At 49.0% G+C, this 23,508-nt stretch overlaps 9 protein-coding genes across 9 annotated transcripts; 2 read left to right on the top strand and 7 right to left on the bottom strand.

Moving 5' to 3' along the window:
• Nucleotides 1–1,299: 1,299 nt before the first annotated feature.
• Nucleotides 1,300–4,443, top strand: ACHE_60491A (molybdopterin oxidoreductase family protein; the record flags this gene model as incomplete). Its single annotated transcript, XM_043281671.1, has 4 exons — nt 1,300–1,574; nt 1,629–1,862; nt 1,915–3,659; nt 3,710–4,443. 4 exons carry the CDS (start codon nt 1,300–1,302, stop codon nt 4,441–4,443), a joined length of 2,988 nt encoding a protein of 995 aa, XP_043139127.1.
• A 180-nt stretch (nt 4,444–4,623) lies between these two features.
• On the bottom strand, nt 4,624–5,943 carry ACHE_60490S (CorA family magnesium transporter; the record flags this gene model as incomplete). The annotated part of the gene is made up of 1 exon (XM_043281670.1): nt 4,624–5,943. The coding sequence occupies one exon, from the start codon at nt 5,941–5,943 to the stop codon at nt 4,624–4,626; it is 1,320 nt and encodes a 439-aa protein (XP_043139126.1).
• Nucleotides 5,944–6,306: 363 nt separating this feature from the next.
• On the top strand, nt 6,307–6,993 carry ACHE_60488A (molybdenum cofactor guanylyltransferase; the record flags this gene model as incomplete). The annotated part of the gene is made up of 1 exon (XM_043281669.1): nt 6,307–6,993. One exon carries the CDS (start codon nt 6,307–6,309, stop codon nt 6,991–6,993), a length of 687 nt encoding a protein of 228 aa, XP_043139125.1.
• Nucleotides 6,994–7,031: 38 nt separating this feature from the next.
• On the bottom strand, nt 7,032–8,390 carry ACHE_60489S (molybdopterin molybdotransferase MoeA; the record flags this gene model as incomplete). Its single annotated transcript, XM_043281668.1, has 1 exon — nt 7,032–8,390. The coding sequence occupies one exon, from the start codon at nt 8,388–8,390 to the stop codon at nt 7,032–7,034; it is 1,359 nt and encodes a 452-aa protein (XP_043139124.1).
• Nucleotides 8,391–8,700: 310 nt separating this feature from the next.
• Nucleotides 8,701–9,949, bottom strand: ACHE_60487S (uncharacterized protein; the record flags this gene model as incomplete). The annotated part of the gene is made up of 3 exons (XM_043281667.1): nt 8,701–8,802; nt 8,856–9,618; nt 9,681–9,949. The coding sequence occupies 3 exons, from the start codon at nt 9,947–9,949 to the stop codon at nt 8,701–8,703; spliced, it is 1,134 nt and encodes a 377-aa protein (XP_043139123.1).
• A 4,515-nt stretch (nt 9,950–14,464) lies between these two features.
• Nucleotides 14,465–15,570, bottom strand: ACHE_60486S (DUF3431 domain-containing protein; the record flags this gene model as incomplete). The annotated part of the gene is made up of 2 exons (XM_043281666.1): nt 14,465–15,092; nt 15,161–15,570. 2 exons carry the CDS (start codon nt 15,568–15,570, stop codon nt 14,465–14,467), a joined length of 1,038 nt encoding a protein of 345 aa, XP_043139122.1.
• Nucleotides 15,571–16,124: 554 nt separating this feature from the next.
• On the bottom strand, nt 16,125–17,261 carry ACHE_60485S (Rab family GTPase; the record flags this gene model as incomplete). Its single annotated transcript, XM_043281665.1, has 2 exons — nt 16,125–17,128; nt 17,216–17,261. 2 exons carry the CDS (start codon nt 17,259–17,261, stop codon nt 16,125–16,127), a joined length of 1,050 nt encoding a protein of 349 aa, XP_043139121.1.
• Nucleotides 17,262–18,172: 911 nt separating this feature from the next.
• On the bottom strand, nt 18,173–18,715 carry ACHE_60484S (uncharacterized protein; the record flags this gene model as incomplete). Its single annotated transcript, XM_043281663.1, has 1 exon — nt 18,173–18,715. The coding sequence occupies one exon, from the start codon at nt 18,713–18,715 to the stop codon at nt 18,173–18,175; it is 543 nt and encodes a 180-aa protein (XP_043139120.1).
• Nucleotides 18,716–18,724: 9 nt separating this feature from the next.
• Nucleotides 18,725–19,871, bottom strand: ACHE_60483S (uncharacterized protein; the record flags this gene model as incomplete). The annotated part of the gene is made up of 3 exons (XM_043281662.1): nt 18,725–19,022; nt 19,076–19,724; nt 19,775–19,871. The coding sequence occupies 3 exons, from the start codon at nt 19,869–19,871 to the stop codon at nt 18,725–18,727; spliced, it is 1,044 nt and encodes a 347-aa protein (XP_043139119.1).
• Between the last annotated feature and the right edge of the window lie 3,637 nt (nt 19,872–23,508).

The following is a 23,508-nucleotide window of genomic DNA, read 5'->3' as shown; positions in this document are numbered from 1 at the left end:
TCACTTCACAATAGACTGCACCGCACCAGACATTGACTGAAACATACCGTCTGTCTCTGTTCTGTACCAATTGTTGTTGGCTAGAGAGTGCTTCGCAGGCAAGGCTTTATATTAACAACCCTCCGACGAGGCTCCCGAGCTCTTGGAGCAGCATAATGAGAAAGGTGTTGACCATGGTTTCGCCTCTGTGCCTTGAAAAGCGCTTGTTTTTATACTTGCGTCTTAAACATTACTCCTTTGCCTCCTGAGCCTTTTTGTATCCGATTTCGATTTCTCCTCCCTATCGTTCTTTCCATAACACCCCCCCCCCCCCCACGAGTCGTCCGTGTCTCGCTTTTCTATCCTCACACAAATATTTAATCGACTTCGAGGTCGAATAACGCTCTATATTATATAGCAAAAGTTCGAGCTTGCCCTCTTGTTGATGTCGTTGGGACATCGTACGACCGAGGAAATATCTCTTGGCCATTCGTGGCCGTCTTCGACTCTTTAATAGAAAGTTAGAAATCGCTTGAATCCCTCGCATCCTTCCAACGGTGTCTTGACTTCCTGCTACTAATGCTTCTCTCTATACTCATTCGGTCGTTTTTCATATTCTCCACGCTTCTCGTCAGCGGGAAATATGCTCGTAGCAGCGTGAAATCACTGCTCACTTTGGACCTGGAGCTTGCAGACTGATAAAGAGATGGTAAGATGCTTAGCTATTTTGTGATGGATGGTGGAAAGTACAAATAAAAGGTCACTAAATAGGGAGGAAGATGCTCTTCTGAAAGATCCACCGTGTAGCTTAATCATATTGGTTGTTTAGAACAACCCTACGGCGGAATAAATATCATCGTGCCGCGTTCCCTACCCATTCACTATATCCCAGCAGTTTCTTCCTAGCAACGTGAAACCTGACCAACAACGAGTCTACATAAACCATTCAATGTCTAAGCACCTTTTGACGCCCAGAAATATACATTTATTTCCGGTTTTGGAAACCATGAAGCATGTATGATGTCATGTCAGGGTCAACGCCAGACTACCATTTCGAATCTTTCAACACCGTTGGATATTCAATTGAATCTAAATCTGGAATTTTTGACTAGGATTATATTAATCCCGCTTCTCGAAAGACAGGCACTGTGCCCATTCCAGGTGCGGCCGCATACAAGTCATCGCCTCGCCTTTTTGACGGGAACGGCAACTATAGCAAAGTAATTCGGAATTAGAAACTCTCAGTCTGTCTGGGATTTGCAAAGTCGATAAGCATGGCTGAAAGAGTAACAGAGACGCGCGATTCAGTCCAAGATATCTATGGTCCTCGCACGCCGTACCAACACCAATGGCCAACCCGGTGCGATGTCCACACCATTGACACGCCTGAGAAATGGGTCCAGAGCGCGTGTGTACTTTGCAGGTAAGGATGTGCTCCAAATGGAGGCTACTTACTCCTTGAACCATGTTAATGACTTCTGTAGTAATGGATGTGGCATGGATATCGGCGTGAAAAATGGAAAGGTTGTTGGTGTCAGAGGCCGCACAACGGACCGCGTGAACAAAGGAAGATTGGGACCGAAGGGGTTGAATGGGTATGTTTTGATCCTTGGAAGAGGAATTGTCACTATGTTAATATTGATGATCAGATGGATTACTGTCGGCCACCCAGACCGACTAAAGTACCCGCTCATCAGGCGAAACGGCAAGCTCGAGCGCGCAACATGGAATGAGGCAATGAGTCTTATTGTTGAAAAAGCCAAAGAAGTTCGCTCTCGTTTGACAAATCATGGCATCGGGTTCTATACCACCGGGCAGCTCTTCATTGAGGAATACTACGTCCTTGCTATGATTGGAAAGGCGGGTCTAAACACGCTGCACATGTAAGTCATTACACAACTCGAACTGCTCCGCATACATCGCTAAATGACTTAGGGATGGTAATACGCGACTATGTACCGCAACTGCTGCAGCAAGTATGCGCGAGTCATTTGGCTGTGACGGCCAGCCCGGATCGTACGCCGACGTGGACTACACAGAATGTCTGTTCCTGTTCGGTCACAACGTCGCAAACACTCAGACAGTCCTTTGGTCTCGTATGCTAGACCGCCTAGACGGTCCAAGGCCACCGAAGGTAATTGTGGTTGATCCCAGAAGGTCTGAGACGGCTAAACGCGCAGATGTTCATCTCACACCCAGGAGTGGAACCAATGTGGCCCTTTTGAACGGGATACAGCATCTTTTGTTTAAACATGGCTGGGTAAACGAGGGGTATGTCTCGAAGTACGTTGTTGGAATAGACGAGCTTCGAAAGACAGTCGAAACGTACACGCCAGAGCATGTGCAAGAGATCACGGGAGTTCCTCCAGATCAACTGATGGAGGCTGCCAGAATAATAGGGACAACGAGGAGTCTCCTCTCGACGGCTTTGCAGGGAGTGTACCAATCCAACCAGGCCACCGCAAGCGCGTGCCAGATTAATAACATCAATCTTCTCCGTGGACTAATAGGCAGACCTGGTAGCGGCATCCTTCAGATGAATGGACAACCAACGGCACAGAATAACCGAGAGACAGGATGCGATGGCGAATATCCAGGATTACGAAACTTCCAAAACCCAAATCACGTGCAAGATATCGCTGATATCTGGAATATTGACTACATAAAAATGCCACATTGGAACCAACCCACGCACATCGAGAACATGCTCACATATATCGCGGGCGGTTCGATTGAGATGTTCTGGATTTCAGGCACCAACCCTCTAGTTAGTCTCCCGAATCTGCCTAAGGCCCGTGAGCTCCTTACAAAGCCCAATTTGTTCGTCGTGTGTCAGGACATATTCATGACCGAAACAGCGGCTATTGCGGATGTTGTCCTGCCCGCAGCGCAATGGGGAGAGAAGACGGGTGTCTTCACGAACGCGGACAGAACAATGCACATTTCACTAAAAGCCGTGGAGCCACCGGGAGAAGCACGTGCAGATATGGATATCTTCCTCGATTTTGCAAAACGAATGGACTTCAAGAACAAATATGGTGGCCCACTGGTCCCATTCAACGGTCCCGAGGAAATTTTTGAAGCATGGAAGCGCATGTCCTTTGGACGACCCTGTGACTGTAGTGGGATCAGCTATGAAAAGCTTCAGGGAGGGTCTGGCATCCAATGGCCGTGTACGGAAGCGTACCCGTTTGGCAAGGAACGACTATTTCAGGATGGTGTCTTCTTCACAGACCTAGAATACTGTGAAAGCTTCGGCCATGATCTCGAGACAGGAGCCCCATTGACGAAGGAGCAGTACAAGACTTTGAATCCTGCGGGACGGGCAATCTTGAAACGCGCGCATTACAGGCCGTCGTTGGAGGAAACAAACGAGGAGTATCCATTGAATCTTTCCACGGGACGCAATGCTCTCCACTTCCACACGAGAACGAAAACAGGGAGGAGTAAACGACTTCAGGAGGCTGACCCCGAGCCGTGGGTTCAAGTGTCGACTGAAGATGCAGAAGCGTTGGAATTAAGCGAGGGCGAAATGGTTGTTGTCAAGTCTAGACGGGGAGAGGTAGAATTACCGGTCCGGGTTGGAAACATTTCTCAAGGCCATATCTTTATTCCTTTTCATTTCGGATACTGGGATGCAAAGGATGACCGGTCTAGAGCAGCCAATGAGTTGACGATTGGTAAATCGCCCCTTCTCCAAGTTATGTGACATCAACACTAATTAAAGTAGAACAATGGGACCCTGTCTCCAAGCAACCAGCCTTCAAATCTGGCGCCGTGCGCATTGAAAAAACCGTCCAAAAAGAAGGCCAAGAGAAGCTCCACGCCAAAGAACAACAGACAGCCGTCGTCCACAGTGTCGAGATGAAGAAGAAACAAACAACCAGCATCCCCCAACAACCACAAACCGACCAGGACAGCCCACCTCGTGTCCGCAGACTCGAACTCTGGCTCGGTGCCACCTTCGAAGCCATGAAAATGCTAATCGACTTCTACGACCACCTTATACCGCGCCTCATCCACGACTTCGACGTGCAGTCGGGCCTACTAGTAATGCACCGCATCGCAACAGAAACCTGCAAACGCTTCAAACCCATAGTTGAGAAATACCACGAGAGTAAGCAATACGGCCGTTCCGTCTCTCAGCGTCTTTTGGACACCATCATTCCCAAAGATATCAACAAATCGGATCCCTACGAGGCATTGGCAGCTTTGCAGTCGCTGCAGCTATTCCTTACGTATATCGATGATCACTTAGTTGCATTGCTGCCGGCTAGCCAGGCACTCTGGGACAAAGACTTTCTGGGCGCTGTACAGTTTGGGCAAGATTCCATTATGAGGCAGAAGGCGTGGGCTTCGAATCATATCAAGACAAAAAGTCCGCAGACGTTGCTTGTGCCGATGACTATACCGGAGGATCTGAACTCTCCGGATTCGAGTTTGGCAGGGACTTTAAAGTGTTAGTCTAATAGCATTTCATTATAATAGCAGTATTTTGCTATCTCTATTGTAATGAGGATGGCTACCGTGTGAATTATGAGGATCTACCGAACTGCTATTCATATTTTCGTGTGAAATGTCCACTTGGTGTATGTAAATTATATCTAGCAATGCCTTGACAAATCATTGCCAAGTAGCTCGGATTTATAACCGTAACTTGTTGATACGTCGTAACTTCCGCATTCCATACCATGAAGCCGAGAGCACGCCAGTAATTGAGAGCGAGACTATTACGGAGAAAGCATTTGCAGTCTCCTCGGAATAGTTGATCACATTCATGCCATACCAACCCGCAACAAGAGTGGCCCACGCGAGAGCCAGCATAAGAATCTCAATCTTTGCTTCCAACACCATAATCTGGTTCCGTCGCACGCTCAGGGTGGACTGAATTGTTTCTTCTGTGCGATGAATATTGTCCATCAGACTCGCTGCTTCCTGGACAACGGCGTCGCTTGCTTTGAAGTAGGCCTCGAATAAATACTCGACATCCTGGTGATCCTCCAACGCATGGGGCTTTCCGGCCTTCTTATCGGTCAGGTACATGTTGGCCATGTCTTCATCCTCATTTAGTACTTCCTGCACGACATCCCGCACCTGGCGTGCGCGTTTTTCAATACTTGCGAGCTTCCGCGTAAGGTCGAGGATTATGCGTAGTTTACTATGGATGACATTTTCTTCCTTGTCCAACGTATCCAGGTCACTCTTTTTCAGAGCATTTGAGAGTTGTTGCTCGATCAACATGTATTCTGCTTCGAGTACTGATGTTACTGATGCAAGTGCAGCTTCTACCACCCGTAGCTCGTAGGGCTGGATCAATGCCAAGCCCAATCCATGGCCGCCACGTAGCTTTCCTTCGAGGTTGTGACTGAAAACGCGCGACACACTATGGTCATCGCCATCAGTGATGCCTCGTGGCCCGTTGCTGTTGCCATTGTCGTGGCCGGGATTGGGCGATTCGGCAATATGAAACAACAGCACCTGATCATGCTGCACCAGTAACCGCAAGTCAAACAGATGGATTACTATTGTACTTTCCCGGACAAGGATGTACGGGAACCCAATGGACGGCAGGTCAAAGACGCGCAGATCACGCGTACTCACGCCATACATGTCCGTAATCCCGAGTTTGGTCAGCTTGCTGACGAGCGCTGCAGCGCCATTACTGTTATACAGTGTGTACTGCATCAATGCGTTTCCATTCATTGGTCGTTGTGAGAGCTGGAGAGATAAATCATAAATCCGCCCTGAGCCCGGATTTTTGTCCTCTAGTCTGCCAGCAGTGTGAATTGGTTGCAAGTAACCCGTGCGTTTATTGTGCAAAACCCGCCAAGCAGTAGTGTTTCCCATGAGTCGTGATGGGCCGGCCATCACCGGTCGCGGAGGTTGTATATTGCATCGTTGGATGATCTTGGACCAGGTCTTGCTTCGACTTGGGCGGATGAAACATGGCGGATAGAATGACATTGCACTTGAACAGGCCGGACAGGCCGGATATACGTTGACTGGAGTCCTTGATTGCAAATGTTACGAAGAGGAGTGCAGACACTGAGTCTGAACTTCGTATTTACATTGGGAAAGCGGTGGTGGGCGGCCGGGCTGCTCAGTGAGCGTAAAGCGGCGTGAAGTCAAGCCAAAAACGGAAAGAGAAGTCCATGGATGGCCTCCGAGGAGAACATCCAAATAGGTGGTGTTAAGTATTCCTTGTATACGGAATACTGCCCAGGTTCATCTCCTACTGCGATCTTACCAATCAACAATGACGTCATCGTAGCCGCATACCATCGTCTTCGCCCATCCATTCTCTTACGGGACAACCATCCACCAACCATGGCAACTCTCAAGCCTTTATTACTCGCGGGAGGACGGTCCTCGCGTATGGGCACGCGCAAAGAGCTTCTTTGTATAGAGGACAACGAACCCATGTACAAGCGATTGACCTCTGTCCTGCGCGACGCATGTCCTGAGTCCGACACAGTATATATATCGTTAAGGGACCGGAGCGCTGCGCAGGCGCTTTGCGATTTTGGCGATGTACCATGCCCACATGGTGATATGCTAGAGCTGGATGTCAGGGGGTCAACAATAAGCGTCCAGGTAATTCACGATAATGACCACGGCAGTCCCCAGGACGAAAATGCGGACATTGGACCGGCAGCAGGACTCCTTTCTGCACATCGCCATGATCCATCGGCGACATGGCTGGTAGTGGCGTGCGATTACCCATTCTTAACAACTGCAGCGTTGCAGTCTCTACGACAAGAGTCTAAATCCAGCAGGGCACCTATTACATGCTTCACTAATGCGGAAGGATTCAACGAGCCTCTTCTCGCCATCTGGACGACAGATGCCCTGCATACCCTCCACCAGAACGTCGAACAAGGGATATTTGGTCCGAGTGCAGTGGTAAAGCGCCTACGTGGCAGGACACTACGACCGGAGCACGAGCAATGGCTATTTAATACTAATAACTGGGAAGAGTGGCAGCAGGCAATGGACATGAAGCGGATGCATTAAGTTTCTCTACATCTATACACACAAACGAAATTTGGTTGTCATTCGTTGAGGAAGACATCGACAGTATCCCCCTCATGCAGTTCTGATTTGCCTTGGGGAATATGAATCCAGCAGTTGGATTCGAGGAATGGCTTAATCTTTCCTGGGCTGTGATCGTTTATGAGCATGACGTCTGATTCGCTTGTTGGTTGGCGTCGGAATATGCCCGGACGAAAGACATCTTTGTCGGATGGACATTTTGATACAAGGGTACCAAATCTGTTTGTGTCATATTTGGTGGTGCCGTTGGTTTGCGGTTCCTCGTGGTCTCGTCGTATTGTTGCTTTAATTGCAGATTCCGGCGAGTTGCCTTGAAGACGTTCAATATACGGCAGGACAAGGAAGCGGAGACAAGCAGCACTGGCGACGGGATTTCCGGGCATGCCAAAGAAGGCTGTCTCGGGTCCATCTGCATCAGGTACAGGAATCTTCGCGAAAAGAGCCGGATGACCAGGACGGATAGGGATTTTGTGAAAGATGACTCGTGCAACAAGATCTTCCAATGCAGCCGGAATGAGGTCGAATCGCCCTGTCGATACCCCGCCGGTACTGATGATGATGTCGTATTTGTTGTCGCGCAGATGACTTTCCAGCGCCGATACCATCTTCTCAGCTCCATCATCTAGCACCCCCAGAAAATCGACATCAACACCCCAATCCCGCAAACAAGTCGTGACATACGGCCCGTTGACATCGTGAACTCGACTGCGTGCATCCGCTGACAATTCATTTCCTGTCGAAAACACCCCAACCCTTACTCTCCTTGTCACCTCGACTTCTCTAACCCCAACAGCCGCCAACGCCATGACATGCCTGGGTCTTATCCTTTCCCCAGCTCTAACGACAGCATCCCCCTCCACGAAATCAGTCCCCGCCACCCTTCTATTTTGGCTTGCATCCACCGGCTTGACAACCTGTATATACCGATTCCCCGATGGCCTCTCTCCCTTCCCGACCAAGACCTCCACATCTTCTAATTTGACGCATGCATCAAACGGTCTATGATCACCTTCAATCGCTTCCGGGAATCTCGCGCCCGTCATGATCTCCACGCACGGATATACCGAAGCATCAGAGTCGGGCTCGCCAGAGATGACCATGGGTAAATCGCCGGCGGCAGTTGTGCCTGCGACGTGGAAGATGATGGGTGTCGATGGGGAGGCTGTTTTGGTGGCGGCGGAATTCAATGCATAGCCATCCATGGCGGAGGTATCATGCTTGGGGTTCGAGGAGGGACTGTTGTATGTGCAATTCGAGACGCGATTGAGGGCATCGCATAGTGGTACTCTCTCTGTTGTTGGTGGTGTATGTTGTGCCTCGGTAATGAGGAGGCCTAGGGCTTCGTGGTAGGATGGCATAGTGCGGTGTCTAATAGTAGCGTAGCTCAATGGAATTGGAAATGGTCAAATAAAGCATAACGCTCTTTTCGACAATCAGGTCACATTTCGAGGTCACATTTCGTCAATATGATGTATTCATGCCAAACTATTTTAGCCTCGCATGGGAGATCCGTGGCCTCGTCCTTCCTGGCTGTTTTTTCCGGCCAATCAGATAACCGCCCTGGATACAAGTCACCTTCCCGATCCGGACTCTATGCACATCTCCACGTCAAGTATCCACTGTGTCCACGCATGGTACTTTGTACTACTATTAAACATTGAATACTTCTCATAGAACTTGATTGTACCGCATTTCATGTTCCAGACTCGCCAATGTGAACGCCGCGATCCCGTGCAGGCTGTTATAAGCCACCGGTTCATTGACATAATACTACAGCGGTTAGCGCCACCGGGCTCTCAGTTTGGATACGGATAGGAACTTACCTCGTAAGTCGCGCTTGAATTCAAACTACACACACCAACAGTGCCGTTGAACCCAAGCAATCCATTGCCCTCATCGACCACATACTCCCGCAGCATATGGTTATAGCATTTCTCCGCCATCCCTGTATATTCCTCCTCGGGAGACAACAGTCCGAGACGTGAACCTTTGAGCAACCCATAAACAAGCATTCCTGACCCGCTCGTCTCAATATAATTACCTTTTGCGTGGGGGAGGGTCACCACTTGCCACCAGCAGCCGTTGTCTTTGTCTGCAGCGGAGAGAACAGCTTTCGCCAATTCTGTGTATCGTTGACGGATATATGACTCTAACTCACTAGGGAAGATATCGTGCGAGCGTACAATATCGAACACATCAACAAGCGCCATGAAATACCACCCTAGCGCTCTACTCCAGACATACGGACTTCCCCCAGTAACGGGGTTAGCCCAGGATGCTTTCTTGGTGGAGTCGTAGCCGTGGACTAGCAATCCACTGCCAGTGGTGCCTTGGTCCTGACAATACGCCCACAATAACTCCAATTGATGCATCACATCCCCGGCGACGGCCGTAGCATTCCCAGGATCGAACCGCTGCGTATACTCTACCAGAAACGGAAGGAGGGAGTATGTACCGTCGAGATAGCTCCAGTTCGGGTATGTATAGAACCAGTATCCGTCGTATTGGTTTCGGGGTTGGAGATTAGCTGACTCGCGGAGGGCGTGCAATGCATTTTTGATTGTGGTGTTTTGCGATTTGTCGTACCTATATATACGCGCTCTATTAGCATTCGTTCTCGTTATATTGGGAAAAGGAAAGGAGCGTACAAATGCGTAAGCCCATCCCCCGTCGCAAATCTATCCAGCGGATACCCCGTATCTCGCGTCGCATTGGTCAGATAGGGGAGTAATCCCTCCGAGCTAGACACTAGATATCCCTCCCAGTCCGTCTGTGTATCAGCGCATGCGCTTTCAGTCGTTTCATGGTAGTCCAAGGCGCGCAAGACCGCAGTCTGGAAAAAGCCGATTTTGAGGTAATCCGAACTCCCTGGGGTAGTGGTTATGGCGTCCTTACGCGCGATGACACTGTCGGCCATGCGTGTGGAATATGGGGGAGGGCATGTTGACGCGACATTCTCGACTAGGAGCAGTATACAAGTAGATATGCTGAGTAGCATGGCTGCGGTTTTGGTGGAGTGACTTTCCGGTAGCGAGCTGACAGGTAAACAAATGGTCTCCAACTGTTCGTTGCCTTGCGAATCTGGCAGCAATAATAGGGGGCTTTAGCGACGCTTTCACGACTACAATTTCGAACACAGCTGTATCCGGATATAGCAACAGGTCTTAATATATCTTATTGAGGGGCAGTGAAGATGAAGTCGTACAAAGTGTTCAAATCGTTGCAGCCCTGTGCAACATCTTCCACCGCACGGCCTAATCCAACCACACTTGGAGTCGCCAACCTATATCGCGTTAGACCCACGATCAACAGATCTAATCTTAATGGCAGATCTAGTGGGGTTGCGATGCCACTGCTAAAGTGCCTCATAACACCGGGAAAGTATCACGGTTCACAAGGCCGTTGCGGGGCGCTAAAACGTCTGATCCTGGCATCTATCGGACCAGATGAGTAGCAAGCTATATGTAGTATAGCTATCAATGGCCACCCGGATCGAGTCGGTAAGTTGGGCTACTCTTCCGGAAAAAAAAAAAAAAAAAAGCCCTGCAAGGAACATACATTATGTGTCGATCACATGATACAGTTAGGGTTATCGGTCAATGTAGGTCCCTGCATTCCGAGTTATACACAGTAGCGAGGCTACAACATCCAGAATGGGTATATTACACTACGGTGCTAACCATTACCCATCGTCAGGAGTCAGTATTGTCTAGGACCGGTGTTTGACACGGGTCGAAAAAACGCAGAGACGTTAGACCATCGTCCTGCTATCCCGACTGACCCGTATCTCTTCCTGGGCGAACAAAGAGACCTAGCAGACTGGTTGTTTCCGTCGCGTATAGCGGGATTTAGACAGGTTGACTCTTGCTCCATGGTGTACGAATCGTAAGCCGTGTGTTACATCACGATAGCTGCGAACTATGTATACCCAAGTGAGTTATTCCCGCCGCCAACACGGCCCAAAAGGTAGTATGATTGAAGAAAGAACAAAAGGATAGACATTCATCAACAAGGAGATGTGCAGGTAAAAGGGCATGATCAGCAATTCAAAGACCAGAGTTCGGGAATTCGCAGCGTCCTATGTTTATAGTGAGTTACGAATAATGAAGAACCGCTTGATGGCTTGAACTGTTGTTTCTTTGACTCCGTGCAGGTAATAGGTTGTCTTCAGACAATGCTAAGTGGGCGGGTATCGTTCTACTGGGCTTGGGGTCGAAGAATTACGAGACCAGCTGATGAATTCTGCTCGACTGCTACACAAAGCACCGCACTAGAAGAAGCACATTATACTGTAGCCTATAGCCCTTTAGTGAGATAGTTCCTCTCGTACACAATTGCTTTGATTGGTGTATCGCCCATACAGCACTCACCTGATCTCTACAGCATGCGAGTAAGTTTGAACTCCAGTGCAATGTGAAATATCGCACGGGCCGCAATCCATGAACCAGGTATCAAGCGGCGCTGCATCAAGCGAACAGTGCTTTTCCTACGAGTGAGCCGCAGAAACTCTAAGATACCACGCAAGCAACCCCCGATCCCAATATGGGGATGGATGTTATTCGCTAGTGAGCCTCCATGCTCTTCAAATGTAACCTTGGAAAGGCACGACGCTTGCTATTTTCTCACAACATTCAAGATCCATGCAGAACCCAATCAATCGACTTGGTGTTGGCTTCTGAGGAGGATTCAGTTTCTTCGGTTCTTGATTCTCAATAGCACGCTACTACAGGATGTTCGAGATGCTACACTCCATGTCAGCTATGGATATGTATGAAGCATGCGATTCTCGTCTGTATACCTGCTCTCGTCAAGATACAGAGTACACTTTCCTGTGTTGTGCTATCTTGCAGTCAGATCTTTCTTGTACAACTTCAATCACGAAGCCTCAAGACGATATTGAAAAGTCAATCCGTGTGAGACCGGTGTGTCACGACGTCGATGTACAGAAATTTCCATAGCTAACATACATAGTGCTGATCATGGCGACGCTTATTGGTGACAACGTCGTGCGTAAGTTGTGGCTCGAAGCTTAACGCAAAAACACGGATGAATCAGCATCCGTAGCACTGTGGAATCACGTCTACAACAAGCACCCCTTCTCTGGCACGGAATTGCTTGTTACTCCAGAGTCCCCTCCGCAGAGCAGCGGGCGTCGACGGGTTGATATCACATTACGGTACATCACACAGCAAAACATTCTTGCGACTCTAGCCTTTCAAGAGGCCAAGAATAATGCTGCAAGCCGTGGACAGATTACTATATTTCGGGTTTTTATGTTTGTACTGCAATTATTATTAGACCTTATGTTTATTTTACTTTTACTATAACATGGTCCTGTTCTTAGTGATTTATACACCAGAACCGCAAACAATCAGGCCTTTAATACCAGCTTCAAGCTTGACCAGATAGAGTTGAGCGTTACGTGTCTTTTCTTTATCAGGTTTCATGGGTTAAATTTTGAAATGTGAGGGACGCTCCATGTTGAATTTTGCGGACGGGACTGAAAACCTCGAACAAAGACCCTGTTTGTTTAGTCAATGTATACACAGGACAGACTGTCGAGCTTACATTATAACTGAGATTGAAACGTCTGAGAACGGTCGTTCCACATTAAGCAACAGTTCATACCATGACGATCCATCTGGTGATGCGTCCATCTCCGACTCAAGAAAGTGCACCCGACGCACATAAATATGGTCGGCAGACAGAGCAATCCTGTTGATATTAGCCGATATTCCTACCCTTAGACTGTTAGAGTTGAGCGGTTCGTTGCTAATTCGCGATACATAGGAATAACCCTGATAATGTACTCTGTCGATGAAAATATTCCCCACAAAGCTGAAGTTCAAACTCAATTGTTCAAACTCACGCTCAACTACACGCTCACTTATTTGGTCCAGCTCATACTCATCTTCAAAAGCAAACTCACTATCAACCTCACTCTCGCCGTCACTCTCCTCCCCACCAAGACCCAGACTCTGCAACTGCTCAATCAACGCATGACTCTCCTTACGCACTGTCAAATACTTGCACGGCCCAACAAAATCCAAAATCATACCCTGAATCTTCAGCAGTAAGCAAGTCAGCAGCTCCTGCCTGAAACTAACTGCCAAAAGCTCTTTCGTATAGCAGCTGAAGGGGCCTTCCCGGACGGAGCAAGCAGTCATCCTATGTCTTTATTTACTTTGCGGATTGAATTTTCATATAGATACTTGGTTGCATGAGCAAACCTCCGCAAGTCTTTATCACTTGGTGTCTCAGAAGGACCGTAGCTAGCGTCCAGAATGTTGCAGCAGGTACAGTGATACCAGGTAGGCTTGCTTCGTCTTCTGCAGCATTTTGTGCATTTAGGAAACCCCTCACACGCTGGAACTGTGGTTTGATTTTTATCCAGATCTGATAGTCGGGTGAGCTGGTCTTGCCTCTGTAAATAGGCTGCCCTTAACAATGGGGGACACGTGCCAAAGATGATATCCCCAGGGATCGCTGGTTGTCCGCAGAGCAAACACGAAGGCTGCGGCAGGTGGATATTGAATTCATGCCAGGGTATTGTAAGGCTATGAATGCTCTGAGAGCTTGCTAAAGGGAAAGGGAAAGCGAGAAAGCAGAATTATAGTGGTCGTGTTTTTCTTTGTTCCCTTACCGATTGGACCACAGCAGGTCAGCAGGATCAAGGTAACTATAGGACTAGCAACTTGTAAGTTGTAATTAATGCTAGCTATATGTATTTGTTGATTTGGGGGGGGGGGGTTTGATTGCCTTTTATAGATAATGCAGTAAAAAGTACTGTTGACTGTTATACTTGTCTTACTTGAGATGCACGCTGCCATGTTTGATTGACAATAGCGCCCTAATCCTTTATTTTTTGACTTCATTTGACAATGAAGAATAGATAGAATAGATTTCGATTTGCTTCTCTCTGCAAGAAACTGTGGCCCAGAAACTGCTTTGGGAAAGACAGTACATTACATGCATATGCTTGATTGATCGAGTACATAGGTCGCACCGAGCGCGCCTCTTATACACCCAACTCGTCATTCCCAGGAGGTTGTATCAATGCCTATTCTCATCCAAGCATGCAAGCGCCAGTTGTACGGGCCCATGGAGCTCAGCATGCGCAGAAACAACCACTGAGTCAACGAAACCTTTGTTGATTGAAATCCTGCTATTTTGTTGTCTATCAAGTCTCCGAGCTGATCATCAAGCTACCACACTCTACAAGTTCACATCTGCGAATTAATTGACGACCTCAGTGTCCATCTTTTGTACGTTCTTCGCGCCTTGGGGCATGTTATCAGCTTTTTGTGCGCTCTGACAATCAATAGCAGGTATCTCTACTTTCTCAATCCTCTGTAACAAACACATCCATAACAAACCTATATAATTAGAAGTCGTAAATATTATCATAATATCCCCTAAGTCGGGTGTCTAACTACCAAAAATAAGCACTCCCATATACATCCTGATAACACTGAAACGTATCCGGACAATAAACAGCCTTCTGCCCAAAAATAATATGCCAACTGTACTCCATCACCCTCGCACTAAGATCATCCGGCAAATCTGTCGTCAACACCCAATTATAATATCGCTCATAGTCACTCTTCGGCCTCTGCAGCACCTGATCCCTCGACACAGCAAACTGCGAACAACACGGCGCCGCCACGACCTCGGGAACGTCGGTGTTGTTGTGCAACTCTTTCCACGCCTGTGCGTAGAATTTCTCGGCGGTTTTGCCGGGGCGGGGTGGGTTGCGGAAGGGTTGGATTTCGTCCGGGCAGCCGGGGGATTCTTGGCAGCGGAGGTTTGCGAAGCCGTTTTTCTGGATGAAGTCGATTTGCAGGGAGCGGACGGATTCGACGTTGCTGTAGGAGAGGGTGTCTGTGTGCCAGGCTTGGGGCCAGCCGTCTTTGTGGCTGTGCAGGAAGATGATTGTTGCGGGGAGGTCGTGGTAGTGTTCGACGATGTATTGGAGGTAGGCGAGACTTTCGCGGCCTTTGTTAATGGGGGTGTGGCGCGAGGCGAAGGGGTCATCGACGGTGTAGATTACGTTGCGCCATCTGCAATTACATTTCCGTATATCAGATTTGTCCCTTTTTAATCAGGGACCACGGTGGTTGTAACTCACTCGTTCAAATCGTTGCTCACCCACGACGTATCCTCCCACGACATCTTCGCCATGACAATTGTGCGGTCATTGGGCACGATGATCGGCGTCGTCTCGTACTCCGGCTTCTTCGACAATACCTTCCTATCGCCCGGCTTCGTCCTTAAACCGCCCACCCCTGGCCGTGCTCTATCGTGATAGCTTTCCGGAGCAGCAGGAGCATCCTCTTTCGCAGGATTATTGTCCGGAATCACGGGCGTCTCGGGGACGAATTCGTTGGCGAGCGAATCAGCGGATGCAGGAGCGGGTGAACTGATCTGCCAGAACGGCTGGACGCGCGAATCATCCTGGACGTGGTCGAGATGGCGCTTGATGAGGATGATGGCGAGGATCAGCAGTGCGGCCGAAGCGACACGGTATGTCAGAGTCATTTCATATCTTGTCGCAGAGTACAGCTAGTATATAAAGAAAGTAGGAGTGAGGAAAGGAAAGGTGTAAAGAAGAGTCGGTCGGTCGCAAAAGAAAAATCTGGCAAAGACGGGTGGAAATTGGCAACGCCGATCAGTAGGGGTCGAGACAGCGACTATCTATGGTAGGCAATATCCGATACGAAGAATTGGTTATTTGTGGTCTGTTTGAACGAGGTATATTACTTGTGCTTTGCCTCTACCTCTGGTCGAGTGACGATCGTATGCGGTGATGTCTCTCTATTTCAGACGTTCCGGATATATGAGGGATGACACGTGCTCCAATCGAGCAAGTCACGAACAGTTGTACGAGTACAGCATGTACTTTCGTATCGGAAGATATCTCTGCTACTACTATGTACAGGATACACCTACGAAATGCAAAGTAGAGGTCAGTAACGAAGTGACGTATTCCATCCATATTTACCCAATGCGGAATCTGCCCACCAGCATGGTGGAACTTCCACAATACCACTTGACGCCATACCAATGCAAATCATTAACCATGCCCATCCCCGTCAACAACACCTTCCCTTCCTTTTACTACCCTCTCCCTGCTCTTCCCCATACGCCTCCAGCGCAACACTACTCGACGAAATCCCCAACCAACTCCTCCTCTTCGCATCCCCCCCAGCACCACCCAACCCAGCAGGCCCCAACCGAAAACCCCCATTCCCATCAACCCCAAGCTTCCTCGACGAAGCCGACCCCTCCGCAGCAACCACCGCCGGAACATCCTCCACACCCTGCCTTCCCCTCCCTCCCCGATTCCTCAACCGCACACCACCACCACCGCTACCGCCAAAAGACATAGCCAACGCCCCCGACGACCTAACTACCTCCCGCCGATTCCGCTGCTCAACCAACTTCCGCGCAATCACACGAAACACCTCCTCAATGCCCTCCCCATCCTTCGCACTGATCTCATGACAACAGTCCCACCCGATATCCTGCCCCCAGAACCCGCTGCTGCGCTTACTATCAGCGCTCTGCAGGAACAACGTGCTGCTGGAGCGATGATGCATGAAACTCGTCGTCGACGTCGTCGGCGTAGCAGTAGCCGTAGCCGTCGGCGGCGGGGTGGACGCCTGCGTGGGATACAACTGCTCCGCGACGTACGCGATCGTGCGCTCGAAGGGGACTCGGCGACGAGAGGGGTCCAGCGTTACGATATCCGATTTCGTCCCGACTACGTGGATGACAATTCCTTCCCCGCCGTCGCCTTCGCCGAAGGCTAGGTTGTCTTTTAACTCCTTTAGCCATCCCGCCATCTCCTCGAAGCTTTTCTCGTCGGTGATGTCGTAGCATAGTAGACAGGCGTGCGCGCCGCGGTAGTACAGGCGGGATATACTCCGGAAGCGTTCTTGGCCTGCTGTGTCCCAGATCTGCAGACGGACGATGGTGTCGGAGGTGCGGTCGAGGATGCGTTGGGTGATGAAGGAAGCGCCGAGCGTGGGGGTTGTGGTTGTGGGGGAGAAGGTGTTTTGGACGTAGCGGTGGACGAGGGAGGTTTTTCCTACGCCTGCGGGCGTAGCGGGCAGATCATTAGCATGGTGGTTTGTTTTGGTTAGGGGACGGTGTTTGAGGGGATAGACGGGAGGGGAGATACCTTGGGAACCCAAGACGACTATTTTGGCCTCGAGAGAGGAGCTCATGGTGCGGTTGGGGTAGGGAGCATGTCAGTATAGTTTCTGTCTGTTAAAAACCCAGTATTTCCTAATGCAGGGTAAGATACAGAGTAGACTGTGGTTGATAGAGTGACAGGTGAAGTCAAGTTCACTGATCACTGATCACATCAGTGACTGCCAGTTGTTGGACCCCCCATGGTCAGGCTGACTTGTCTCACCCTTACTCCGCGCGCCTGAATTCTCGTACTTGCATTGGCTCTCTCTTTGCTCTTAATATATACATACATCTTCATGTCTATCGAGGTAATGTACTATACTTACAAACTACAAACTACGGATACCGCAACCAGCCGACCCCACTGCCCGAAACATTTCATGCCTCAGGAATCAATAAGTTACATCCATTACAACCCCTCTTACGTTCTTTACATTCCAGGTCTCAGATCCGATCAGATCTCACGGTGGTCCACGCATTCTCCACGACAGCCACTACGGTTACATTGACAGCGAAAATCAGTAAATCATGAACTTGAACATCAATGCATCATATATTCAGTAATCAAGCTATCCAATCTATCATCACTCGGGTATAGCTTCCAATATTCCAACTGTACAGCAATCATAAGCAATAAGATTTCATCGCAAAAAATATTAAACAAACCAGAGTGAATCTGGGAATGACAAGCTTGTGCAAGATACCAGCGATGCACCATCTATCATGCCAGCCACAAACAAGTAAAGGGTATCAGGTATTTGCCAGCGAAAACTGTAAGAGATCCCACTAAATGAAAAAGAGATTTCAAAGAAAAAAGAAAAAAGAAAAGAAAAGCCATTAAAACAAACCACAGCACTCCCATAGGTGAATTGTACATTCAGTGTCATCACACTTTTCACATAACAAAACAAACTGGAAAAGAAAAGGGCAAAACGAAAAACCATTAGGCCTCCTGCTGGTGCTGAGCAGCCCCCTTCTCAGTGGCAACCTCATCAGTAGAACCACCGGTACCACACGAGTCGCCGCTGCCAATACCAAACTCGTTGTTCATAGCTTCGACCTCCTCGTCGGACAACTTGGGCAGCTCCTTGGCAGCCTTGACATAAGACATGTTCTCGACAAATCCCTTGGCGAAAATCAAGTCAATCTCTTCCAGACTGCGGTTTGCTGTCTCAGGGTAGAAGAAGTAGATAACGGGAATAAACGAGGCGTTGAGGGCTGCGAAAAAAAGATAAGTTCCCCACTGGATCCGGTCAACCATGACAGGCGTGATCATGACGACAGTGAAGTTGAACAGCCAGTTACTGCAGGTGGAGACAGCGTTGGCCTTCGCGCGGGTCTTGATGGGGGAGAGTTCAGCAGGGTACAACCAGGGGAGAGGGAGCCAGGTAGCACCGAAGCAGGCCATGTATAGGAACAGACCGAACACAGCACCCTTCTTGGCGCCGTCACCACTGGGGATGAGACAGGCGAAGGTGATGGTCATGGAGATGAACTAAATCCAGGAACCGTAGAGGAAGAGGTTGCGACGGCCAATCTTCTCAATGAAGAACCAGGAGAACGTGGCGAAGATGGCGTACACAATCATGTTGACACCACCAATGAGCAGGGCAAAGTCATGGTCTTCACCAAGCGAGTTCTCCAGGAGAACGGGCAGGTAGTAGATCACTGCATTGCAGCCACTGAGTTGCTGGAAAATTTGGGAGGAAGAACCGATGAGCATGCGACGGAAGTGTTGGGAACGGCCACCCGTAATCAGATCCGAGAACTTGGTCTCTTCGCCAGCGCCAGATCTATTCAAGTTAGCTTGTATCCTTTTTGTTCTCATGTTTTTGGAATGACTCACGCTTCAAGGGATTCCAAAACCAGCTGCTTCTGAAGCTGGGTCTCGTGGTCATGGATCTCGCGACCACCAAGGGCAGCCAGCACCTTCTCACCCTCCTCAACACGACCACAAGAGATCAAATACCGAGGAGAATCAGGGAGATACCACATGCCAACAATGATAATAATACCAAAGAAGATCTGGAAGGCAATAGGGAAGCGCCACACCAGGTCCGATGGTCCATAGTGAGCGCCAAAGTCAATCCAATAGGCGATCATAGTACCAATGGCAATGACACCACCCTCAATACAGATCAACAGACCCCGGTTGGTCGTCTTGGAGCACTCAGCCTGATAGGTGGGAATCGTCGACGTATTCATGCCGTTGCCGATTCCAGTGATGACACGACCGATGAAGAATTGTAGGAGAGGAATGTGGCCAACAAACGAGGTAACCTGGATAATCACACCAATGATCATAACGATGGCGCCGGAGAAAATCATCCATCGACGTCCCATCTTATCACCGAAGATCAGGGCCCAGATGGCACCGGCCAAACAACCCAGTTCGTAGACGGCGGTGACCAGGGCTTGCATAACACTGTCGTCCTTGGTTGCGGTGAAAACGCCGTTGAAGGCAGGGTCACTAATGATACCGGACATGACGCCCTCTTTGGTGTGTTAGCTATCTTCAGTTTCCTGTTAGGATGGAGAGATTCACGGTCATAACCGAAGAGTAGGAAACCCATGGTCGCGATGGTCGAAACCGTCAGCGACAAGGGCTTGCCCGACATGCCAGCGAATGTCGGAGGAGCCATGGTGAGAAGCTGTGCCAGCAGACTAGGTCACAAAGGCAAGAAGGTATGTGCACAGCACAGTTGAATTCAGGACGATAGATCTCAGATCTCTTCTGAAAACGGACAATTGACTTGACAAGAGGAAGTGTGAGGGAAAATCAAACAAATACAGCTCAGGAAGAGGCTGGAGAAAAGGGGGACGCAGGATATATCTACCCCAGGCGGGTGGCTTCAGACTGTGGCTTCTGTATTGGAGTATCGATGCAGTGTACTTGTAAGTAATCCACGCTAGTCCCCTTTTGTGCAACCGACAAGTGGATCCCAGGCACGGTGGGTCTCGAACATGCGTCCGAATGTGACACGACGGTATCCAAGCAGCGCTCAGTCCGGGGCTCCAGACGAATCAGGTCGTTTGTCTCCCAACACAGCTGCCCTTTTCCCATTCACCATTTCTCTCCCTCAGAGGCAACGTCGTCATACTCTTCTTCTTCCTAGGCGTAGAGCATATGGAGCCCCGTGGCTACCCGACCAGTGTGGGCCATTCTCCAGGTTCGCTTGAGGGTCACCTGTACGGAGTATTGTATTGTAATACAATAAATATTGAGACAGATTCAAGGTCTGTTATGTTTTGTCTCATTTATTCATTCTCCTTCACTCTCGCCAAAGCACTTGAGTCTGCAGTAATTGGAACTGGTCTTGGTAATGCTTGGTCGAAACAAGCCTCGTGTATAGATGGATTTCCCGTCTTGTCGTCTTGTCCTCGAATCCCATGCACGGCTTCTCTCCGTACAGGGCCCAATCTCAGGATACAACCATCGGGAAGCCGTCAGCCTCTTCGCCCGATCCGCTTAGCCTAGCCAAACGAGGTAATATGCATGCCAATCACGTCTCATGCTAACAGTATTACATTACGTACAATACTACTTCCTAAAACGGCAACGGGCTGTCCGGGGCCGAACGTCACGAGAACAGATGAGCCACCTCCATATGGATTACCCCGGATCCTTTGTGGGTGGGGAGGCATAAATTATGATGTCTTCATGGTACGGAGTTGCATTATACAGTACTTGTACAGAGTACGTATAGGGCAGAGTGGTATCTGACATACAGAGCACATGCAACAACTTGCCCCGTACTTCATCCCCACAGCTAATCAACTGTTAAACTGTTGGTCCACTGTCGGTTGCTCTCCGTCTAGGGATAATATGGAGATGATGAGATGATGAGATGAGTTCCATAGGCAACACTTTAGAAATTCTCCTGCTTGTATACAGGGATACCCGCAAATCACCAATGAATGAATTCTAGACTTGTCTCATAGAGCCCATTCCAGCTACAAATTCCACAAACAACAGGCAAATACAAAGTCACTGTGTAGCTGGCTGCAGCGAAGCTCACCAAACAAAATACCAATACCAATACCAAATACCAAATACCAAGAAACAATTACCCATTATTCCCGTGAGCAGCTGACCAAACCTGCATCATCATCCGTGCAACAGAAGCAAAAAAGAAGCCTCCCTTTTCCTTCTCGGTTTCGTTTCCATTGCGTGACGCCGGCTGAATCATGGATTTCGGTCTCTTTACGGAGTACTCTGTATCCGTACTCCGTCGGCATCTTCGTAAAGAGCCCTTCCTTTTGAATGATAGTGGGAACACCGGTGTTCACTGGGCTCATCCTTGTAAACCTATTCGGCTGTTTATTCGTGCTTGGCGATGGGCTAAGCTGGTTTTTCTTTTTTTTTTTTTTTTTGCCTGATATATTTGGGGCGTTGCGTTATTTGCATGCGCCAATAGAACTGTCGTGCCGAGGTGTGGGATATTGGATTTCGAGGGTCGGTTTGTTGGGAGTAAAACCGCGTGCTTAAGGTAGTACGGTGATACTCATACTATGTTTAACTGCGAGTACTGTGAAGTAGCACTATGAGTAAGATCTCGTGGCAGAGTCAGCATTTACGTTGTAGTTTGTCGCATCCTTACTCGTTCCCGCGGGTTTGTGGACCGTCGGGTGTCGGAGAAATTCCTGTCATCCGTTTCCTCCGTACAGCTTCCCAAGTATTAAGTACTGAGTATGTATGCCTCCATGCATCTACAACTGTCGCTTCGCCACGGACAATCCTCGATGTCAGACAACAAGCCGAAATCACGGCTCCTCCGGACCAACTGACGCCGCCGGCGATGACAAAAATGCGCCGCAGAGATAATCCTCCTGCAGGCTGACGTGAGAATAGAAGCTCGAAGAACTCAAGATAGAGAATGAAAAAATCCAAATCCTAGACATATCCTATCACAGTGAGTAGCCGCCGCACAGCATTCTGTGCATAGATAGTACGAGGCCTGTACGAGGCTGTACAAGAACATGGTCTGTAATACCTTGCAGGGTGAGCAAGTTAACCGAGGACTCGGATTCCACGACATGGTTGATTTCAAATCCGTTCCTTTTTTTTTTTTTTTTTTTCAGATTCATTTCCATTCCATGGACATGCCACCCTGGAAATGGCAAAAGGAAAAAGTAGTGGGAAATCTGCTTGGCGAAAAAAAAGAAATGTGGGAAAAAAGGTCGCATCCATGGAGCAATCAATATCACTAGGCAACGATTGTCACTTGTCACCCCAGAGTTGTACTCGTATCCGATTGATTGTCACATAAAATAGCAATCAATCACTGGCAGTCAATTCCAGCCCCGAGGTACTCTGTACTCAACTCGTACTATGTACTCCGTACTGCGGAAAGGCAACCGGTGCCCCGAAAAAGAAAATAATAGCCCACATTAAGTTGTATCCATATAAGACAATCATCATCATCACGCGTCCGTATCTCGACTCACGCCGTACGAGTCCAGTACAAGTACGTACCCTGCAAGCCATGCACCAGACCCATGACATGACACAAGAAGCGCCGCAAAGAAACCGCAATGATCCGGGCACCAACGGCCATCGGTCATGGTCCAGTTCGAATCCTAACCAAGCTTAAGTCCTTCACGGACACGGTCTTGGCTTCAGCCTGCCGGCACGGGAGCACAGTTTGTTTTGAGTGTCTGGGCCGTGTTCAATGGGTTTAGCTTTGATGACCGAACAGTGGACACGCAGGCTGGTATTGACTGTATTGAGAGCGTTGAAGGTCGAGACATTGTGCGTGTAGTTTGCGGTTCTTGGTCAGTTGATTGTCAGTTGTTCTGCTAAGGGGAGAGTAGAAAAATATCTCGATGAGATCACGTGTTCGACAAGCGAGAGATCGGCGCAGAGCGGCCCAATTGCATTCAATTACACTGTAATGAAGGCGATGTTGGCGGCAGAGCTATGTGGGACAGCGCACTACTTATATATTTACGGGTTTCTTTATCTACCCATGCTCAGGGGTCATCTGACGCGAGATGCCATATAGATAGTCCATATAAATAGTGCCAACACTCCTTTGGCCAGGCCCAGACCCGGCGATGCTGCGATGCCGCTGGCAGCCATACCAGATTCAAGCAAGCGGCTTACGGACGGCAGATTGAGCACCCGCTCCTTTGTCGACACGTTTGGTAGCTTCCATAGGTCCAATGTTATCTAGCTGACTGCAGATGGAAAAGAACCTATTGTGGGCCAGACCAATCCGTTTTTCCAGGAATAATGGATTACTATGAACATGGTGTGGTATCTTATGTACATTCATT

Source organism: Aspergillus chevalieri, chromosome 6 (genome assembly GCF_016861735.1).
Source record: "Aspergillus chevalieri M1 DNA, chromosome 6, nearly complete sequence".
Lineage (NCBI taxonomy): Eukaryota > Fungi > Ascomycota > Eurotiomycetes > Eurotiales > Aspergillaceae > Aspergillus > Aspergillus chevalieri.
The sequence above is the reverse complement of the archived record's forward strand: the minus strand, read 5'-3'. Positions and strand labels throughout refer to the sequence as shown.